Source organism: Onthophagus taurus, chromosome 2 (genome assembly GCF_036711975.1).
Source record: "Onthophagus taurus isolate NC chromosome 2, IU_Otau_3.0, whole genome shotgun sequence".
In the NCBI taxonomy this organism is placed as follows: Eukaryota; Metazoa; Arthropoda; class Insecta; order Coleoptera; family Scarabaeidae; genus Onthophagus; species Onthophagus taurus.
In genome coordinates, this window is record NC_091967.1 from 24,324,715 (window position 1) to 24,343,771 (window position 19,057).

Genomic DNA, 19,057 nt, shown 5'->3' on the forward strand with positions numbered 1-19,057 from the left:
TGGAAAAGTGGGCCAAAGTGAATTAAAATGCAAAGGTTGGCAACGTTACCAGATTCAACATCATCAAAACACAATTCAACAATTCGAGTCTAAAATAGCTCAAAATCTTCCAAATTCAGATTCTATAGGTGTAACATGGAATAATCTTTCCGTTTTGAATAGTTTAACATGTTTCTAAACGTAAAACTAAAACTAGAACTAACACTAGACCTAGAACTAAAAACTTTCGGGTTCCCTTCGAACTTGTTTTCTGAAGAAGGTTACAACATGGCATCCGAAACGTCAAACATTTTTTCAAAAAACGCACAGCTTAACCCCAAAGTTTGTAGTTCTAGGTCTAGTGTTAGTTGTAGTGATAGTGTTAGTGTTAGTTCTAGTTTTCTGTCAACATGAAATGAGGTTAAGATTCTCTCTCGGGTAAAACTTTGTTCCAATTTTTCCTTCATCAAATAAGAAAGTTAGGGCAAGAAGTGATTGCGTTCTGCTACCTGTAGGTTGTCTTTCAGTGCGTTTTTTCAATGCAAACTATTATCGTAATTGCGAACACGAAAATTTTCCTTGTGGAAGTGGATAAGTTACGACTTACTTGCTTCGCGAACGTTTCGGGTTGAAGCCAAGATGTATCAAGATGTTTTTAATATTGATGAGACTGGTATTTTTTTCAATCTAATGCCAAACCGTACTTTGGATTTTAAATTGTGAAAGATCCAATCAAAAAATCCAAGATGTTTAAATAAATTCGATCGTTCCCATTTGCCATGTCATTATACTGCTCAGAAAAATGCCTGGGTAACTTATGTAATATTTCGAAAATTGCTTCTTCGTTTTCAACGCAACATGGCAGCTCTAGACAGAAAAGTGTTGTTAACAATGTACAATTGTCCAGCACACAACATTATGGGAATTGATTTGCACAATGTTAAGGTCGTTTATTTTCCGGATAGCACAACAAGTGCACTGCAACCTCTTGATCAAGGCATAATTGCGGCTATGAAGAAACGATATCGTGCACGACTTGTTAGAGCAGCAATTTTGGCAATAAAATCAAACCAACAAAACTCAAAATGGAATATTTTACAAGCGATAAGAGTGTTGTAAGATTCGTGGTGTAGCTCGTTAGTAGCTTTTTACTTATATGGTTTACTCTTTGATAGGCTGAATTTGCTGATGTAGAATTGGAAAATTATCAACAAATCTTGTCAGTTCAACTGATACGGGTTAGTTTTAATGATTACGTCAGCGTTGATGGTGCGATAACGACTACAGAAGCAGTAGACATAGACATGGCAGTAGTGAATGTAGATCAGGAAACCGAAGAAAAAGAAGAAGGCGAAGAACACGATGAAGAAGAAGTTAATATAATAGCTTAGATGGTGGCTAAAGGCCTTCAGTGATATTATTGGTGTTAGCGTTGAAAAGTAATTTATTAAGTAATTTGTGGGGGTAAGAATTGAACAAAAAAATGTTTTTTAATTTTGTCAAGTTAGTTTGCAATAATTGAGGTTCAGAGATGTTGACAATTCTATGCTTCATAGCGAGAACAGGAATGATTTTATGTTTGAGTTTATGAAAAGAATTAAATTGAATGTATCTTCCTGAAATTAGCGAAAATATATTTTCTACACCAAACTTCTAATCCTTGTAAGTTCTTACAATAGTACTACCTAACGTATAAAAAAATCATCGTGGTAAATTGCACCAAAATCGACAAACAATTTTCGCAAAAAAAAAAATCTTTTTTCGGGTGGTTAGGGTAGTTAACCCCAACCACCCCTTAATGTCGTATAGGGTTTATTTTACTGCGTAAACCTTAATTTACATCTAATTAATGGTTTTTTTCAAAATATTGTTCAAAAGTGTAACAGTTTATCACATTATTCTTAAGGAAAGGGGTTATCTATCATACCCCGTAACTTTGCAGGGGATGGTCAGAGGTAAATAAGCAACAACACGTCATTAATATTTTTAAACGTGCTATAAGGATACATAACACCGCCAAAATCGTCAGGGTAGTTTTTAAAATATTCCAAAAAACTAGGGGTAGTTTACCCCCTGAAGCCCTGAGATATATGTATGATATATCAATGGAAAGCTCTTTGAAAATGAATATCAGTTTACATTTACCACATTTCGATAGCTATTTTCGTTTTCAACCTATAAGCGAATATATATATTTCGCCCCGATTTCCAACCCTTATAACTCAATAGCAAATAGCAAATTTCAACAAAATCGGTGAGGGACAGTTCTGATACTTCCCTTGTTAGTAAAGTTTCCCGATTAAAAACTGAACCAACAAACTGAACTATACATAGATAGATGTTTTTCAATTGATATCTTTTAATGAAAAAAATATAGGTAACAATAACAGCTTTATTACAAGAAATTGATTTAAAATTTGTTTTTTGTTCAACTCGCTGTGATATAAAATTATGACCTCGCGTTACGTCGTCAACAGCAAAATATTCCATAAACCATCCTCAATTTCACCGCACGCAAATAGCTGATGAAAACTGCATGCTAACAATTCACGCGTGATAACGCGCTTACAATAGCGGCAGAGTGTTACCAGTCCCCCGTTACGTCACGTGTGGGATTAAAAACGTCGACGTCAGCGTGGTGGAAATCCGTGGTGAATAAACGATAAAAAAATAATGGCTTGTCGGTTGATGAAAAAAAAAGGCAATAATAGTAAAGAGAAAGTAGGTGGATGAGATGAAAACTGACCAACTCGGCTGTTTGTGCGATACGGATCGGTGACGATGATATTGGAGATTGTTGTGTATTATAAAAATATCCAGAGGACACAGGTTTACGAAGCCAAGGTTACTGCGAATAAAAGTCAACGGAGAATGCACATCTGCCAAAAGTGCCTGCTGCTGCTATCGCGGAGGCGATGCCCAAAATAACGGAGTATTCCCGACGACGTTGTTGATGTGCAGCATCAGGTCTATATTACACGTACAAGCATCTCACTGACCTTCAGTAATACATATATTATCATGTGGTGTAACTTTCGTACTGGAAATGAATTCAATCCGGTCATTCCATATTTTATCATGTACCCTCATGAATTGAGAGATATTCTCACCAGCTCCTAGGAATGACATGACAGCAAAAACCTGCTATTACATTATTTATAATCAATAAACTACCTTCACGTCGATATCTTTCTCTTTCAAAGATCAATATGATGATGTCATTTCATTACATTCATCAGTATTTTTCCATACTGAAATATTTCAGTTATTTTTAACATAAAATGGTTTCGTGTTAGTCAGGCTTGAGAGAGCGATAGGAAAAGCCAGCGAATGTTTGCGCTGTCGGGAAACCTTGAACTTGCCAAGTTTATCAACCGGCGACTGCGATTATACCGCGAAAATACTGCGTAGTTCGTCCTCTCTATTTATAAAATGCACGGTTCGTTCCCCCCTCTCTCTCTGTCGCGCTCGCTTGCTTACTTAGAGACTTATACTAAATCTAAACGAATACACTTTAAAGTTCACAGACATTTAAATTGGGAGACGTTTGTTTTTCGCGGCCGCCAACGTCTCGCGTTTCTGACGCTGCTGGGTGCAGCGATAAAAATAACCGGTCGATTGGTAAATATTTTCGTAGAAGAAAAAATCGATTTCTTTCTAATCACAACAAAACGTATCATGTCAATCCCCCTATAACATCCATTATAGAACGCATCATCCTTTACTTTTTACGCTCGATTATCAAAATGGGTCTTTCACAATAATAGTTAAAAGATACGAAGTGACTTTCAACTTAAACGATTACATCGGGAAATTTGCTTTTTCAACAGCGTGGCACTAATTGTCAGGAGAATGAAGCGTAACTTGTATCAACTCGTCCTCAGCTCGTACCTACTTAGTACTGACCTACATTCGCGAAAGAAGCCCAACTTGGACGAATTAAGTAATCCATGACGGCGGTGGAGAAGTTGCAATGTCGCTAACCCAATTTGTTGTGCAAACGAGCTTTGCGTCCCAAAGCTTCCACTGGAAGTAAATGGTCAGGAAAATGTTCAAACTTGAATAGGACTTGAAATGGATTTTACACGAAAGAGCAAATTGGCTGAATCCTTAACGGATTATTGGACAAAATTATTTAAATCTAAAACGAACAAAAAAAAACGAAAAGATTCACAAATCATTTATAAATAGCTTTCCTCGTTTTATTACTTAATAAGATATAAATGAAGATTCCACCTTCTCTAAGTTAATAATAGCTATGCAGAAGTCGTAGTACCACGAAGATATATAAATGAACGGTGGTTAATTTAAAGTCCGGTGAGAAGAGACAAAGAACGGTACCCGTCTACATTTTCCTAGTATTCCTGTTTCTATTTCTCAGTGTGGTACGACCGGGGAAAACTGTAGCCGACACGTGAGTTCCATTAGGAAGCAAGCTCGGACACAATATCGGGGGCTCTTAATATTCACGTGGAAGAGTTAAAAATGAACGCGCCTCCTCCGCCGAGAGACCGAGGTGTGTCTAATGCAGGATGTGTGTTGGAAGAACGCGCGTCTTGCCCCTTCTGGACGCAAGCACAATGCGCCTCGAATACGTAAAATATTGATTCATTGCGAAAATATACAAATGCAATTATGCAGGGCAATGACCGCAGGCTACCGATTGCGGCAAAGAAGAACAGAGTGGTAGCCAAATAAACATATTTAAGTCCAGATGCTACTTTTGCACGTGTAGTCAAAAAAAATCATAACCGTTTCCATTAATCTAAACGATGTGACAATGATGGCACCCTTATGATGGTACCTTGACCAGGTATAATTGAACCAGAACATCTGCCTTTCGACGAATTGCGCGAAGGGTAAGCATTTGAAACGGGAACAATATCAACGACTCAACTATGTCACAAACGAGAGTAATTAATTTTGAGATAGGAAAGATAACTTCGAGTGAAATAAGGATTAAAGAGGGAGGGATTAATTTTGTCTGGAAGACTTTTGTGACGAGGGTTGAGCTTATGGTAAACTCGCGTTGACACAAAACGAAAAACCAGCTTTAATAAAAGAGTCAAAAATTATTTGTATACGGTAAATACTGTATCAAAATTTAACACAAAATATATTAGACAAAATAAAGAAATAAATAAATTTAACGGCACATTTAATCATGAAAAGAGATATTGTAACACGATGTTTTCCCAGACCTACGTCAATGTATACTTAATTGTCACCATTACCTATAATCACATATCAACAAGGACGATGCGATAATACCCGTTTACACAAACCAAAAAACAAATTTTTGCCACAACAAAGATGTTATGGCTTCGAACATTATATTCACACAGTAAAGTGTAAAAGAAAACAAATATGAACAACAAATTTTACGTATAAGGTACCGTTAAAACACTGTGAACGAGGTTAACTGAAAATTGCAGTCTATAAAAAAGAATTATCGGTGGACGATGGTCTGGATACGAATCAAGATCGCTCCTGACGACGTGTCCTTTGATCGCAACGAACCTCGAATTCGCCATAAATCCGTACGCGATGGACGGTCTCGCAGAGCATATTGGACGCGGTCCAAATTTAGGACGGCCATTTATATAGGGAGAAAACGGACGGCGACGGCGAGATCTGCAGAAGGGAATTTGCCGCTACCGGAACAGATTGAAAATGAACCAAATGGATCGTCGTGGTGATGAAATTGCGACTTATGGCTTCTAGATTTATGGACTTGTATTGATTGAATGGGCCTCTTCATAAAAGATTATAACCAATTTAGTTATTTCAAAAGAGAAATAAAAAATATTACTAATATAAATTTATTGAATTAAGATTTAGTTTCCGTTTTAATGAATAGCAATTTTCCTAATTATATTTTGCCGCACTTATAGTTCTGATCAAGATAAACAAGAAAGTCTTAGTAAACCTAGGTCCTAAAAACAGTGGTATCGAAGATATAAACAATTCCAGTGTTATATAGTGAATGGTCTTGGTCTTCAAATGTTTATTTAATTGGGGAAAATACAAACAGAACATAAAAACTGAACATAAAATGCGTAAAGTAAATGCTCTACATGACCTCCCTCCATTTGAAGACATGCTAGATATCTTTCGTAGACTCCTGGAGATTGGCGAATAGTCTCATAGACGTTTTGTATTCCTTGCTGGAGATTAGTGATGGAACGGATAGTGATTTTGCGAAAAGCCGGATACCGGATATCCGGCATATCTATCAGGCCATTATGGTTATAATTTCTGGAGTGATATTCTATATTGCCGCATTACTGCGATATTTGAATAAAAATGAAATTAATAAGAAAGCTGATAAGATATGTCCTTACTTGAATCAAATATATCCAAATATGAACTTGTTTGGATTCAAGATACAAAACTTTAAAAAACAAACTAACTAACGAAATGTTTGCCAACTAACGTAATAATTGGCGATAGTTCCACAAGGATCTTTCAAGAAATCAATTTTATAGCGAATTTTGAAAGTTATTGATGAAAATGCAACATCGAAAATTTTATCAAAACTTCAAATATTGTTTGAAAATTGCAAAATTCGAAATAATTGTCGATTATTTCAAAACGGTTTGTTGCATTAAAAAGAGGATACTTTAATTAATAATTGGTGATATTTCCACAAGGATCCTTCACACGAAATGAATTTTATAGCGAATTTTGAAAGTTATCGATGAAACCTGCAACATCGAAAATTTTATCAAAACTTCGAATATTGTTTTCTCAAAAACTAAAAATTATTTTTCAAAACGTATTGGTTCGTTGGAAAGAGGACACTTTTATTAACACTTTGGGAGATTTTCATACTCATATTCCAAGAAATTGATTTTATACGAATTTTTAGAACTTAATCGGCGGAAATTGCAAAATTAGAAAAAATTGTCGATTAAAATTTATTTCTCAAATACTAAAAGTGATTTAGGCCCAGTGGTGTAACTAGACGTAGGCCTATAAAAAAATTGAAAGAACATGAACTTGCAGCTGCAGTTGAGAGTGATGATGATTCTGAAGGAAGCTGGATGATGAGTCATCGAAATCTGGGGATGAAGTGGATCCTGAAACGTCAGTTCAAGAGGAAGCTGTGCAACAGGAAACAGAAGAATGGCAAGATATACGTGTGGACAAATTACCACTTCATATACAGTTTTTAGTTTCAGAATCATACAAAATTGATGACGTTGATACACAAAATCAAGAAAATGTAACTGCCATGCAGATATACCGGAAGTTTTTTGACGCAGAAGTTTTGAGTGTTATTGTTCGCGAAACAAATAAAAATGCTGCAACTACTATTCAAAACAGTCGACCAAGTCACTCGGCCAGAATCAATAAATGGGTGGATACCAATGAAGACGAAATGTGGAAGTTTTTTGCTGTCCTTCTTTATATGGGATTTGTAAAGTATCCTAAAATAGCTGATTATTGGTCCACCAGCATTTTATACAAAAATTGTATCATTCCAAAAGTAATGAGCAGAAATAGATTTCAACTATTGCTGAGATTCGTTCAGTTTGCTGATAATTCGACGGCTGACAAAAGTGATAGGTTATACAAAGTTAGAAATCTAATTGACATGATGAAGAAACGGTTCAATGACAAATATGTGCCCGGAGAAATGATTCCTTTTCGTGGCCGATTATTATTCAGACAGTACATTCCCAACAAAAGCCACAAGTATGGAGTGAAAATATTCAAATTGTGCAATCCAATTGGTTATACATTAAGCATGTCACTGTATTCTGGACAAACAGTTACTGGACTGCAGTCTGCTGGACTTGCTGAAAGAGTAGTTATGGAACTTGCAGAGACATATTTATCTGAGGAAAGGCTTATAGTAGTGGATAACTTTTATACATCAGTGCCATTGGCAATTTTACTTTTGCAGAGAGATATCCATTTATTAGGTACCCTAAGGAAGAAAAGGAAGTACTTACCAAAGGATATAATGAGAAAAAAACTTAAAAAAGGAGACGTGGTTGGTAAACAAAATTCGAAAGGAATTGTTGTTGGAAAGTGGAAGGAAAAACGCGATGTTTACTTTCTAAGCACAAAACATACTTTGGAAAAGATGACAACTGGACGAAAAAACAGGTTGGGAGAGGAAGTTTGTAAGCCAGTTGCTGTTTTAGAATACAACAAGGACAAGCAAGGGATAGACCTTTCGGAGCAAATGTCAAGTTATTTTGATGCCCTTGAGAAAAATCATCAGATGGTAATCACAAAGTAGCTTTAGGTTCTATTGAATACTGCTGTAGTCAATGCGCTTTTCATTTACAATCATTTTCACAAAAGGATTTGCCTCATTCAGGGAGATGCTTGTGCTTGAGGTGCTAGGTATTAAAAAGAATGACGTTACACCAAAACGTTCAGATTCCCTGAAGCACAGCTTAGTGCAAAGGGAGGAAAAGGATAACAACAATCGGCGAAAAAGAAGATGTACAAATTGTTAGGCAGAAACTGCAAAAGAAGGACGTCCAGTGGCACTAAAACAAGGAAAATTAGTTTCCACAAGATGTCATGTTTGTGACAAGTATATGTGTTTTCCATGTTTTATACAACTTCATTGAAAATACAAAGATAATTTTTGTATTGAGTAATCCTGGTGATCCTCATGGCACTAAAGTAAAACAGTTGTTATTGCAGTGCCATAAGGATCACCGGTGAACTCACATATTTTTGCTTTCTACCCTCATATATACCATTTACATGTAAAAAAGATGTCGTTTTTCAAAAAAGAAAGTCTAGTGTACCATTCTTTTACAGTGGCCCCTAGGGAATTACTTAATTGGGTGGCAGCCAACGTGTGGATTAGGAAGAATCGTTGGTCCTATTAATTGGTCACCAAGTATACCAAGCCAAACATTTACAGAAAACTTATTCTGGCTTCTTGATTGCGGAGCAGCGTGAGGACTTTCATCCGCTCAAACGTGAAAAATGCTCTTCTCGAAACGTAGTTAGGAGCGACAAGTTCTTGCATTCGTTGAACATGGTAAGGATACAATTGTTGCAAACTTCTCCAAACTAGAGAGGCATTAATGTTTACTGCAGCAGAGATCCTTCGTACACTAGTACCTGGATTTTCTTCAACCCTACTCAAAACATCTCTTCTAATGCAGGAGTATTCCCAGATTGAGGTTGACCAGCATCGTGGTGAGTTGTTTTAAAAGAACCCACCATTAGCAGCAGCGTACATAAAGTGCCAACTACACCAGCGGAAGTGACGTGAGATCGACAATAACTAAAGACAAGATGTGTTTAGTTTTGCATGGGTAACACGACTAAACGACTATATCTCTGAAACAATTGATTTTAGGACCTAAGTTTACTAAGACTTTTTTGTTTGTTTTGATGAGAAGTATAAGTGGGTAAAATATCAGAACACAATTTTTAAACACCCGGTACTTAATTTCTCTATATGGCTATAAATAACCGACTTACCTGCTTTTCCGTTAGGACTATACGGTCCAAGGTCCAAAGGATCATAACTCCCATTGGATCCTGGTGAAGGATACCCGTTCCCCATAATATAAGTCTGTTGTACCGGCGGCGACGCCGGACCTCCAACACTTCCCGCACCAATTGTCCCGGGACTAGCACCGCTATGCCAATCATCAGGACGCGGCCTTTTCGTGCCCGCGGTTATCCCGCCGAAAGCGCGATTGTTCCCGTTCATACCGTTACTGATGGGAAGGTTGGCGACGACGCCGTTGGCTACGATCGCCGCCGGCGTCGAGCTGCTGCTGCTGGGCAGCGTCGTCAGCAAGCCATTGCAGGGCCCCTGTTGAGGCTGCTGTTGGTGTGGTTGCTGGTGGCTGTTGCTAGCGCCATCAGCGCCGATCGTCGTCATAACAGCGGCGCCACCGCCTCCGCCTGACAAGAGGATCGTAGCGGCGGCACCCGCCGCGGATGTGCTGCCCGGTGACCGTTGCTCCGACTTGATCTGCAGCAGCACACCGTCCCTGTAGATCATTTCGCGTTTGACGTCCATCGTTTACACGTCGCTACATTGGGCGGTCGAGGGCGGGGGGTTTGGTTACCGTCGTGGGTCGAGGTGTGGCATATTATCACAATCTACAAAATAAAGAAAAACATTCAATTTTCCTGTATATCTATTAAAACATATCACATTGTATAAGTACAGGAAAGAACATGCGAATTTTACAACATTACTATTATTACGTTCAAGCAGCTACGGCAGACAAGATTAATTAAAAATAACTGAATGTAGTCAAAATTGCTATATTTAACAGTGTAAAGAAAATTAAGAGCCAAGATTCAAAACCTATGTCTCCAAGCTTTCTGGGCAGATGTACTAACCGACAAAATCTGTAAATCTATTACACCAGATTTACACTTTAAAAGTTCCTATTTAATTCGTTTCTATTTTAAATTCTGGAGCCTTGCCAGTGAACTTACAAACTTCCTCAGGCAGTCTAGAACCTTGTTAGTGTAATTTCAGATTGATCTTTTAGTAAGAATTTCGATCAGTATAATTCCTAGCATTTTCTTAATGTTTCGATTTACGTTTATTTCTAACTTTTCATGCCACGTTCTGGAGACTGATTCAGATAATTTCAAACATTTCTTCCAGTTTGGAAGTCAGTCAACGTAGGAGTCAGCACAGGAGTAGTCTTGGCAAATGTAATTTTCACCTTTCTTTCGCAGTTGAAACTCGGTCAACGTAATTCCTGATACTATTTTGCAGTTTTGAATCTAGCCACAATAATTTAATTCTTTTTTTTCTATAAAATGCAAGGCCATTGCAGTACCAACCTTGTTTTTGAAGAATTCCAGACATTTTTTTGCAGTTGACAATTGGTCAGAATCATTGGGTTGAAAACTAAAGTGTTGCCAGTGTTTCTCGACTTGTACATAAAGTCTTTCCAATGTAAATTTAGCTTTTTTTTGCTTCTTTTTCAATAAAATTGATTGGAGTGGCCTATATTCCAACTGATACAAACTCTAAGCTGATACAAAATCATTGATATTTTACTGGTAAAACTTTAAACTGCAAGAAAAAGTATGGAGTAGCAACGGCCAAAGTACATATTAGAATAAGAAGTATGGAATCATAAAGGCCAAACTCTAAATTATAAGAATAAGTTGGACCAATAATTGAAATATAGATTTCAACGAAAAATCAATAACTACACTGTCTAAACTCTATAACAAAGTGTGAAATTACTTGGTATACATTTAAGATATAAGAAGACGTCTGATACACATTGCATTGATGATAGGTTGTAGACTCCAAGAGAAAAAATTTGGCATTCCCTTGGTTGAGCTTCAAATTTTAAGCAAAAGTTTGAATTTACATCGATTAATCTCCTTGAAGTTTGGGATTAAACTAAGTCTAGGAGATTAATAATTAAGCGATTTCTACTTTTATCTAGCATCTTGAATAATCAGCACTTGTTAAATATTGATTTCGAATTCTGCAATCTTCTTTAAACACGTATTTCAACATATCGATGCTGCCAAGCCAAAACGGCATAAACGACAAAATGGTCACTTTTTACTTAACTACACCGTTGAACAGGAATTTTAAATCAAACAGTTTTGGCTTGGCAGCGTCGATGTATGCAACATTAAAAATTCGACAATATTTTCACCACAAAATTTATGTTAATATTAAATTTTTCTTTTATAATCTTATCTCTAATTTTCAACGTGTATCTCCGCTGTGGAAATTTGTCCAATAATCTGTAGATACATCTGTTTACGATGTGCATACTTATATACACAATCAATCTGTAATTATATCTAAAAAACATAGCTCTTTTCAGTGACTGGTTATTAGGTAGGGATTTTTCCATAAACCGCTTACAATGATTTTATCGCCTATATCCGTTACTTTACGGACGCACTGTATGTTAATTGTAATTCTTTAAACATAAACTGAAACAATAGCAATGGTGTAATTCATTGTATAACAGATTTCAACTTCGTCGGATTATAATCTATTTGTTTAGCTTCATTACATCAAGTCTATTTTAAGGTAATCATCTTGTAATGTTCTTTCTACTTTGCATTAATAATTCATTCCTAACTACTCGAACCTATTCGAATAAAGTGGAAGACATTCGGATTTATTGAGACCTGTTAGGAGCTATTTATGGGCAAATGGAAACCGTGGAGAACTATACAAAGTGTAAAAGTTATTAGCAGCAACTATTAGGAACTATCAAGTCTGAATGAAAGACGTTGAGTGTCATTCGACGAAATTTCCTTCACACACCATTACTATACTACGTGGTATAATTTGTCCTAATTTGTTTCAATATCGAAAAGGAATTCTGAATCGTTGATTACGCAATAAATTTGCTTGTACTAAGAACAAATAGATATAAGCACCAAAACTTAAATAGAGTAAGTCCTGAAAAACACAAAAATTCTTGTAGTCGTTGTTTTGATTTAAGATTTGTAAAAGTAATTGAAAGAGTGATCTATACCTAATTATATTGTTCCTTCTACCGAAATCTTGACGTTCAATTCCTCCTGAAAATTTCTGTTGTAAAATAATATTGGGATCCACTGGTAGCTAATAAGGGTCATTGAAAAAAAAAAACTGCATTGTATTGTAGGCCAAGAGCAACCTTTCCAACTTTAGGTATAAATGCAACTGAGAGTTAGTACAAACTGTTACGTTCCGAAATTTTTATGTTATGTGTGGGTGACTTGTTTATCTGTTATAGGTTGTGAGTTGCATACATTCGGAAATTTATTATTTTTATTTGTATTTACTTTGTTTACATTTTGTTTATTATTAACATTTGTTATTTTTTTTTATCTTTTTCAGCAACAGATTCTGAGTATCCCTGTTGTTAATCCCTTTCAATTCCTATCATACTACAAATTCTTCCTTTGCTTTTGAGAGGGTGTCGTAAGTACATGATCTTGCGCAGACGTAATTTTTTTTTTTTTGATATTTCCGAATTTTTGGGTATAAAAGACGGTTCCAGTTTCTTCTCGGTCTCTCTCTGTTCTTGCTATATTACCAGAATATACGTGTTTTCGAGTGTTTAAGAAAGTGATTGGTTCGCCATTTTTGGTTTTGGGGTGAAAAATTTTTCTAATCCATTTTTGTGGGATTCATCACTCGAAATAAAATTTTGGAAAAGTGTCTTTCTTTTACCAAATTGTACGGAGATTCCGGATTTCAACGTATTTCTTTAAAGTTTCTTCTGTCTTCTGGTTAAACCTCGAACATCAGAGGTAAGCATGTTCGTAAGGTCTTTATTAAATACTTTTGGCTTTTTCTTCCACCCATTTTTTTTAACAAACAATCTACTCACTACTTTTCAAAAAAAAAAAAAAAAGAGAAACTAACTACTTTAAAAAAAAAATCGTTCTAACTACTTAAACAGAAAAACTATGCTACTAACAGAAAAATTCTTAAATCTAATATTTCCACGTTTCATTTGTTTTATTTCTATATCCAGGTTTTATTGAGGGGAGCAACCTTTGGCATCTCTTTCGGAACATTTTTTTTTAATAATCTGGAACCAGTGTCCTTGGATAATTTTCTTTACGTCCTAAGGATTATAACTATCTTTTTTTTGGAGAGAAACAAAGAATAAACTTTACCTTTCCTGAATCACCAGAATTTGTTGCTGAAGATATTTTTTTTGTTTGGACCGGTGATCAAGACTTGGAGTAAAGGTCAGATAGAACAACATACTATTATTTTGGTTACTGAAGAATTTATCTATAACATATTTTTTTTTGTATTTGATTTTCCTTAAGAAAATCCTTGATTTTTTTCTGAAAGAAGATTTCATCTGAACTTCAATTTTTTTTATATATATCATTTGAATTGATTATTGTGAATTCTTGTTTGGCGAGTGATTTTTTTTTTATTCTATTTTTGGCGTTAATTTTTTTTTATTTTTAATTCTCGATTTCACGTTGAGCTCAACCATACGGAGTCAGACGCGTGTTAATTTTTAATTTCCATCTTTCTTGATATATTTTTTTTTTATTTTATTTGAGTAATTCCTTTTAGTTTTGAAAAACTCGCAAACATCAATATAATTTTCGTTTTCTTTGTTGATTTAACCTAGAAGTTCACTGATTTATAATTTTGTTATTGATTTTTTTTTCTTTATTTTACTTACCTATATATTTTTTTTTTTTTTTCTTCGGAATTTTTTTTTTTTTTAATAAATATTGTGTGTAACTCAAAATCTATTTTGTTGAGCGTTTATGTTTTGTTGTGTTATATGTTTATATCACCATATTCCATCATACCACGTCACAGTTCGTGTTGTACGCGGGATTAACTGTGTGGCGCCATATAAATACCCCTCCCTTCTTCACTGAGCCGGTCGAGGACTCGCGTACATCAGGGTGGTAAAACTAGTTTTGTCCTTGTCGAAAAATTTGTTATCGTTCTTTATTTTGTTAAATTTAAAAAAAAAAAAAAAAATCGGTTTAGTAAAGTTTGGCGTCACAAAACAAAAGATATTCGGAGCAATTGGTTACAAATGAGTTAGTAGTGGTCAGTTAATAAGGAGTGATAAAGCCTTTCTTCCTAACTATCGAACCCTGGTGGTTACTAAAAAGGCCGTCTATGAGATGGTTACAGATATCAGATCTGGCATTATTATACATGAAATACGAACGTGAGCACCTAATCGATTCCCTACAGCATTACAGTCATCAGATTCCTGATTTCAAAAAGTTTTCAAAAGTAAAATGTAAGAATGCCTTATAAAGAATCAGATTATCTCGCTGTAAGGGTATCTAATTAGAGTATTCCAGAGGTAACAACCTCGATGTACGAGGTATTCTTGAGATGCCTAATGAGATTGTTGAGAAATATTCATCGTCAATATATGACATTATATATATAGACATGACATTCTGTGCCTCACGAAAACTTGGTTCTGTATCCTGCAATTGGTTGTAGGAAAGTTTTTGCTTGACACTTTTGCAGTTAACAAGCTATGTTTGTATAGCAAAGAGACTATCTTTTCGCCAGTCTGTAAAACGCTGATTATGATGATGTATGTTTCACGAAAACGACTGTCACTCAAAAAGTGATGGTCCATTCTGCGAAAACAGATGGAAAGCTCATGTGTTCGCCAAGGTTAGACTTTATGATCTAAGTATCATGATTGTTGTACTTAAAACTCACCTTTTAGGGTTATTTTCTATAGTTTGATGGCAGTGATGATCTCATTAAAAACTGCTGCAACATGCTTATGGTGTCAATAACAATTTTGAATGATATGTTCATGGTTTATTATAGTCTTCTAAATAAGTCGTAAAGATTGTTTTGCTCTGTGAGCGTATTGGCCTTGCGCATTATTGCTAGTATAATTTTATTACTAAAAATGTTTTACTACGTCTTTTACAAACCGTTACATTTTTAACACTTCATTGGGGAGTTTTGAGTACTTTGAAAGCATATTTGACTTAACTAACATCAAATAAAGATAAATAATATGTACCTGCAGCTATTAGTAACTTTCCCCAAAACAAATATTTATCAATAAGTAATTGTTATTTCGTCAATTCTTATTGAATGGAAACAAATTTTTACTAAAGTGATAATAAAACAGTAATAGTAATGAAATAGATTATAGTTTTCGTCTAGAAAATTCCATTTCGTAATGAAAAAAATATACAATTTAAACGAAAACCCAAGAAATAGAGAATATCAAGCGCTGAAGGTTTTATCACTTAAAAGGTCTTCCTCATTCTCCCTATTTCTTAGACTACAAGATTTATAGCTTTCCACCTATTTTGGTAAAACAGAAATTTGAATTTTGGCCAACTTTTAATGCGAAACATTGCATTATGCCTCGTTTAAAATAAATCATAAATGAGGTAGGTGTATACAATATCTACTTTTTCTGTAACGCATAAAAACCACTTATGAGGTGTCAAAAGCTTCCACAAACCATCGCAAAATTAAACAGTCGCAATGGGTTTTTCGCAGCAATTCTGTCGCATTAAAACATTGAGTATAGAAATAAATGCTGCTAGGAAAATGTCCTGCTAAAGTGTCGCGACACGTGCGAAATTGCAGTGAATTATTTACAGTCGCTATAATTTATGTCACCGTCACTGCAGTTTCTTATATTAAAATGACATCCACACTAAAAAAGTTAATGAATTGTCGGCAATGTGTCTAATATTAAATTATTAATGAAAATATTCGTATTAATTGTTATTGCATTTTTTATGCTGTTTATATTTCACGGATTAAGCCACTTTAGATAAAAATAATATCGTTTCATTTTGGAATCGTATATACTTTAGGAGAAACTGTTAATGGTTCAAATTCAATTATTTTATCCTATTAATTAGGAAACCTAAAAAAATAAACAATAACAAATTTCTTTTCATGTTTTAATATACATTTATGTTTTTAATTTTAAAGTATAAGATTTGTCTAATCTATCTATAGAAGTATCTAAAAATACAGTTTTGGTTTATATATTTTTTCTTCAAACATGTCAAAACATGCACATTAACAATGTCATACTTTGCTTTTTATGACCCTGGATCTAGCCAAAGGGCGTGGTAACCCGGACCAATTGCATTCACCTTCCTATTTTCAGAGTCATAATGTTATACCGATGCGATGGCCAGATTAAGGGTCAGAATGTTTTAAATATTGCTGTAATTATTTTGGATTCATATTTTTATTCTTTTGCAAAAATATCTGTCATTTAATTTATTTAATATACATTAAAGAAAACATTGCGATGTATGAAACTTTTTTATTAAGATATTGGTATAGTAACACAATAACAATTATTATGTTATTTTAAACGAATAAACTCTTGCTGCGGTTGTGGCTCAATTAAGAATATTCATACTACTTGTTTATCCTTCACTGTAGACTTAAAACTGGAGACTCGGAAAATAATATGACCTTGTTGAAGCACAGCGAAACATAACTTGACTATAAAAGGGCACATTAATGTGCTGTGCCATGTTTTATGGCATTCGCTTTGACATTTTGCGCTAAATTATGACGTCTCTTCGGTCTCTGAACGCCCTACAGGAACTCTTTTACATCCCCTTATAATGCCTGGCTTTCGTCTAGCAACTGATGTTGGCCGTACGTTAATTGTCAATTTTCTGTTAAATCTTAAGGCGCTATTGCTTCCGGTAGTATTTAAAAAACCCTCCCATCCATTCTTGGTTTTAATTGACTTTAATCTTGTAACAAACCTCTTAAAGCTTTGGGAGCTGGTACCAAAGGCTTTATTGATTTCTTTCATCAAATTAAGTAGTGAGTCAAATGAATCTTCACTTACAGTTTTTTCCATAAGGGACAACGATGTACTAGGTGATGAATCTCCTTCTAAACTCTGACACCTCTCCGTTCCATCTGTACTTGTCAAGCTTAATTGGTTTGATGTGTTAATATGTTCTGACATGTTTTGTTGTTGGTCTTTAAATAGTATATAAAAATCCATCGGCTAAGCATTTTCTCCAAATGATAACTGGGCCATTAAATACCTTGATTCTGTGCTGTAACTGGGAGCGTTTAAAAATCTGGTGCTTACAAAATGATCTTAACCTGCCAACTGGACAACTGCAAAATTCAGCCAAAATGTCTATATCATACAATTTTTCCGTATTTTCGCTAGGAATGGAAAAGAAAGCATTGGACAGTTGTTGGATAACATCTTTTTTTAAATATAATTTTTTTCAGATATATTTTTAAAAGTAACCTACATTTGGCGTCTCTTTGGTGAATGAAATTTCGCAGTCTTCGCAGATAATATTCTTCCATTGCTGTGCAACAGAAATCTACTAGTGGGACTGCATTATATGCCTTATTTCTTGAGACATTATATTCTTAAATAATCTGACATTAATCTCGCTGAAATTATTTGTTTGATGCCCATGAGTTGCCGAATCTCTGTAAGCTGAACACCAATCTTCTTTTCTATTCCAATAATCTGTCAAGTACAGTTTCCACGTGGGCACAGAATAGTTAGAAATGCTGAATGAAATGCATCCGTTGCTTGGCTATCTGTGGAAGCGACTAAAATGTTTTGAAACCGTTTATACAAATCTTTTCGTAGATTTTGTGAGATGTGTCTTTTCTCTCATACAAACTGAGATACGTGGAGTCAAGACAAAGTAGTTTTTGAAGAAGAGCATACAGCTTTGAGTGCACTTTTTTTCAGCATTAGAATCATCTGTAATAAATAACTTACGAAAACCTTGATTACAAAACGCGTTTAACACCGTGTCTTTCAGAAGCTGAAATTCAGCTTGGTAATCGCTTACTGATTGACCGGCAGTTATTATCACTGCCAAAGGCATCGCAAGATCAAGTGCTGTCTACGAATACAATATCTTTGGAAAAAGGCAAACTATGTGCTCTTTTCATCAGTTTAGTTACAACTATAAGAACAAATGGGCTCTGAATCCTTTACAACTATTCCTTCTGATTGGTATGCCTAACTTGTGGTCCTAAGTTTTTAGTTCTCCAATTTTCAAACCAAAACTGCACTGAACGATACTTTGGATTAATTTGGGCGTTAGCAAGATCCACACTTTTTGGTCCATATTCTAAGTCTAATTTCGATTCATGGTAATTGATCGCTTTCTTTATTCTAAAACCACATTCAAAATATTCCTCAAATTGTTGTCTTGTTTTCTGAGGTGGATGTAAAACGAAAGTGTTTAGGCAGAATTTAGGTTATGGTTGTGTTTATCATTAATAAATATTACAGCTGGCATTCCGTCCTAAAAACATAAATGGAAACATTCTTGCACCTTACTGATTCTTGCTCAATGCTTGCTTTTTTTGACTTCCCTTTTTAATTTTATGTTGCACTAACCCTTCTGTAACTTGTGTGATGGCAGTAATATTCATAAGTAAAAATAAAGATGTTATCCTTAGCAGTTTAAAGCAGAACATATTTCATCAAAAAAATCTTACATACAATCAAGGAGGAAGTTTGATACAGATTCAAACAATAATAGGCGTATTGTTCTTGGATGATTTTAAGATCCTACTTGTCGAGGTTAGATTTGCATATTCTGCAATCCACTTTAAAATATCATCTTTGTT

At 34.9% G+C, this 19,057-nt stretch overlaps 1 protein-coding gene and 1 long non-coding RNA gene across 4 annotated transcripts in view; both read right to left on the reverse strand.

The window, feature by feature from the left end:
* The window catches only part of LOC111413156 (Ecdysone receptor), a 178,548-nt gene that overhangs the window by 104,106 nt on the left and 55,385 nt on the right, over positions 1-19,057 (reverse strand). For all 3 annotated transcript variants that reach the window (XM_023044040.2, XM_023044038.2, XM_023044039.2), the window contains exon 3: positions 9,445-10,077. In XM_023044040.2, coding sequence (XP_022899808.2) covers positions 9,445-9,994 — 550 coding nt within the window. In that variant the 5' untranslated portion in view covers positions 9,995-10,077. The remainder of the gene's footprint in view (positions 1-9,444; positions 10,078-19,057) is intronic.
* Positions 12,719-14,454, reverse strand: LOC111415686 (uncharacterized). The gene is made up of 3 exons (XR_002706434.2): positions 14,124-14,454; positions 13,594-14,065; positions 12,719-13,541 (listed from the first exon to the last, which is right to left on the reverse strand). It is a non-coding gene; the product is annotated as an uncharacterized lncRNA (long non-coding RNA).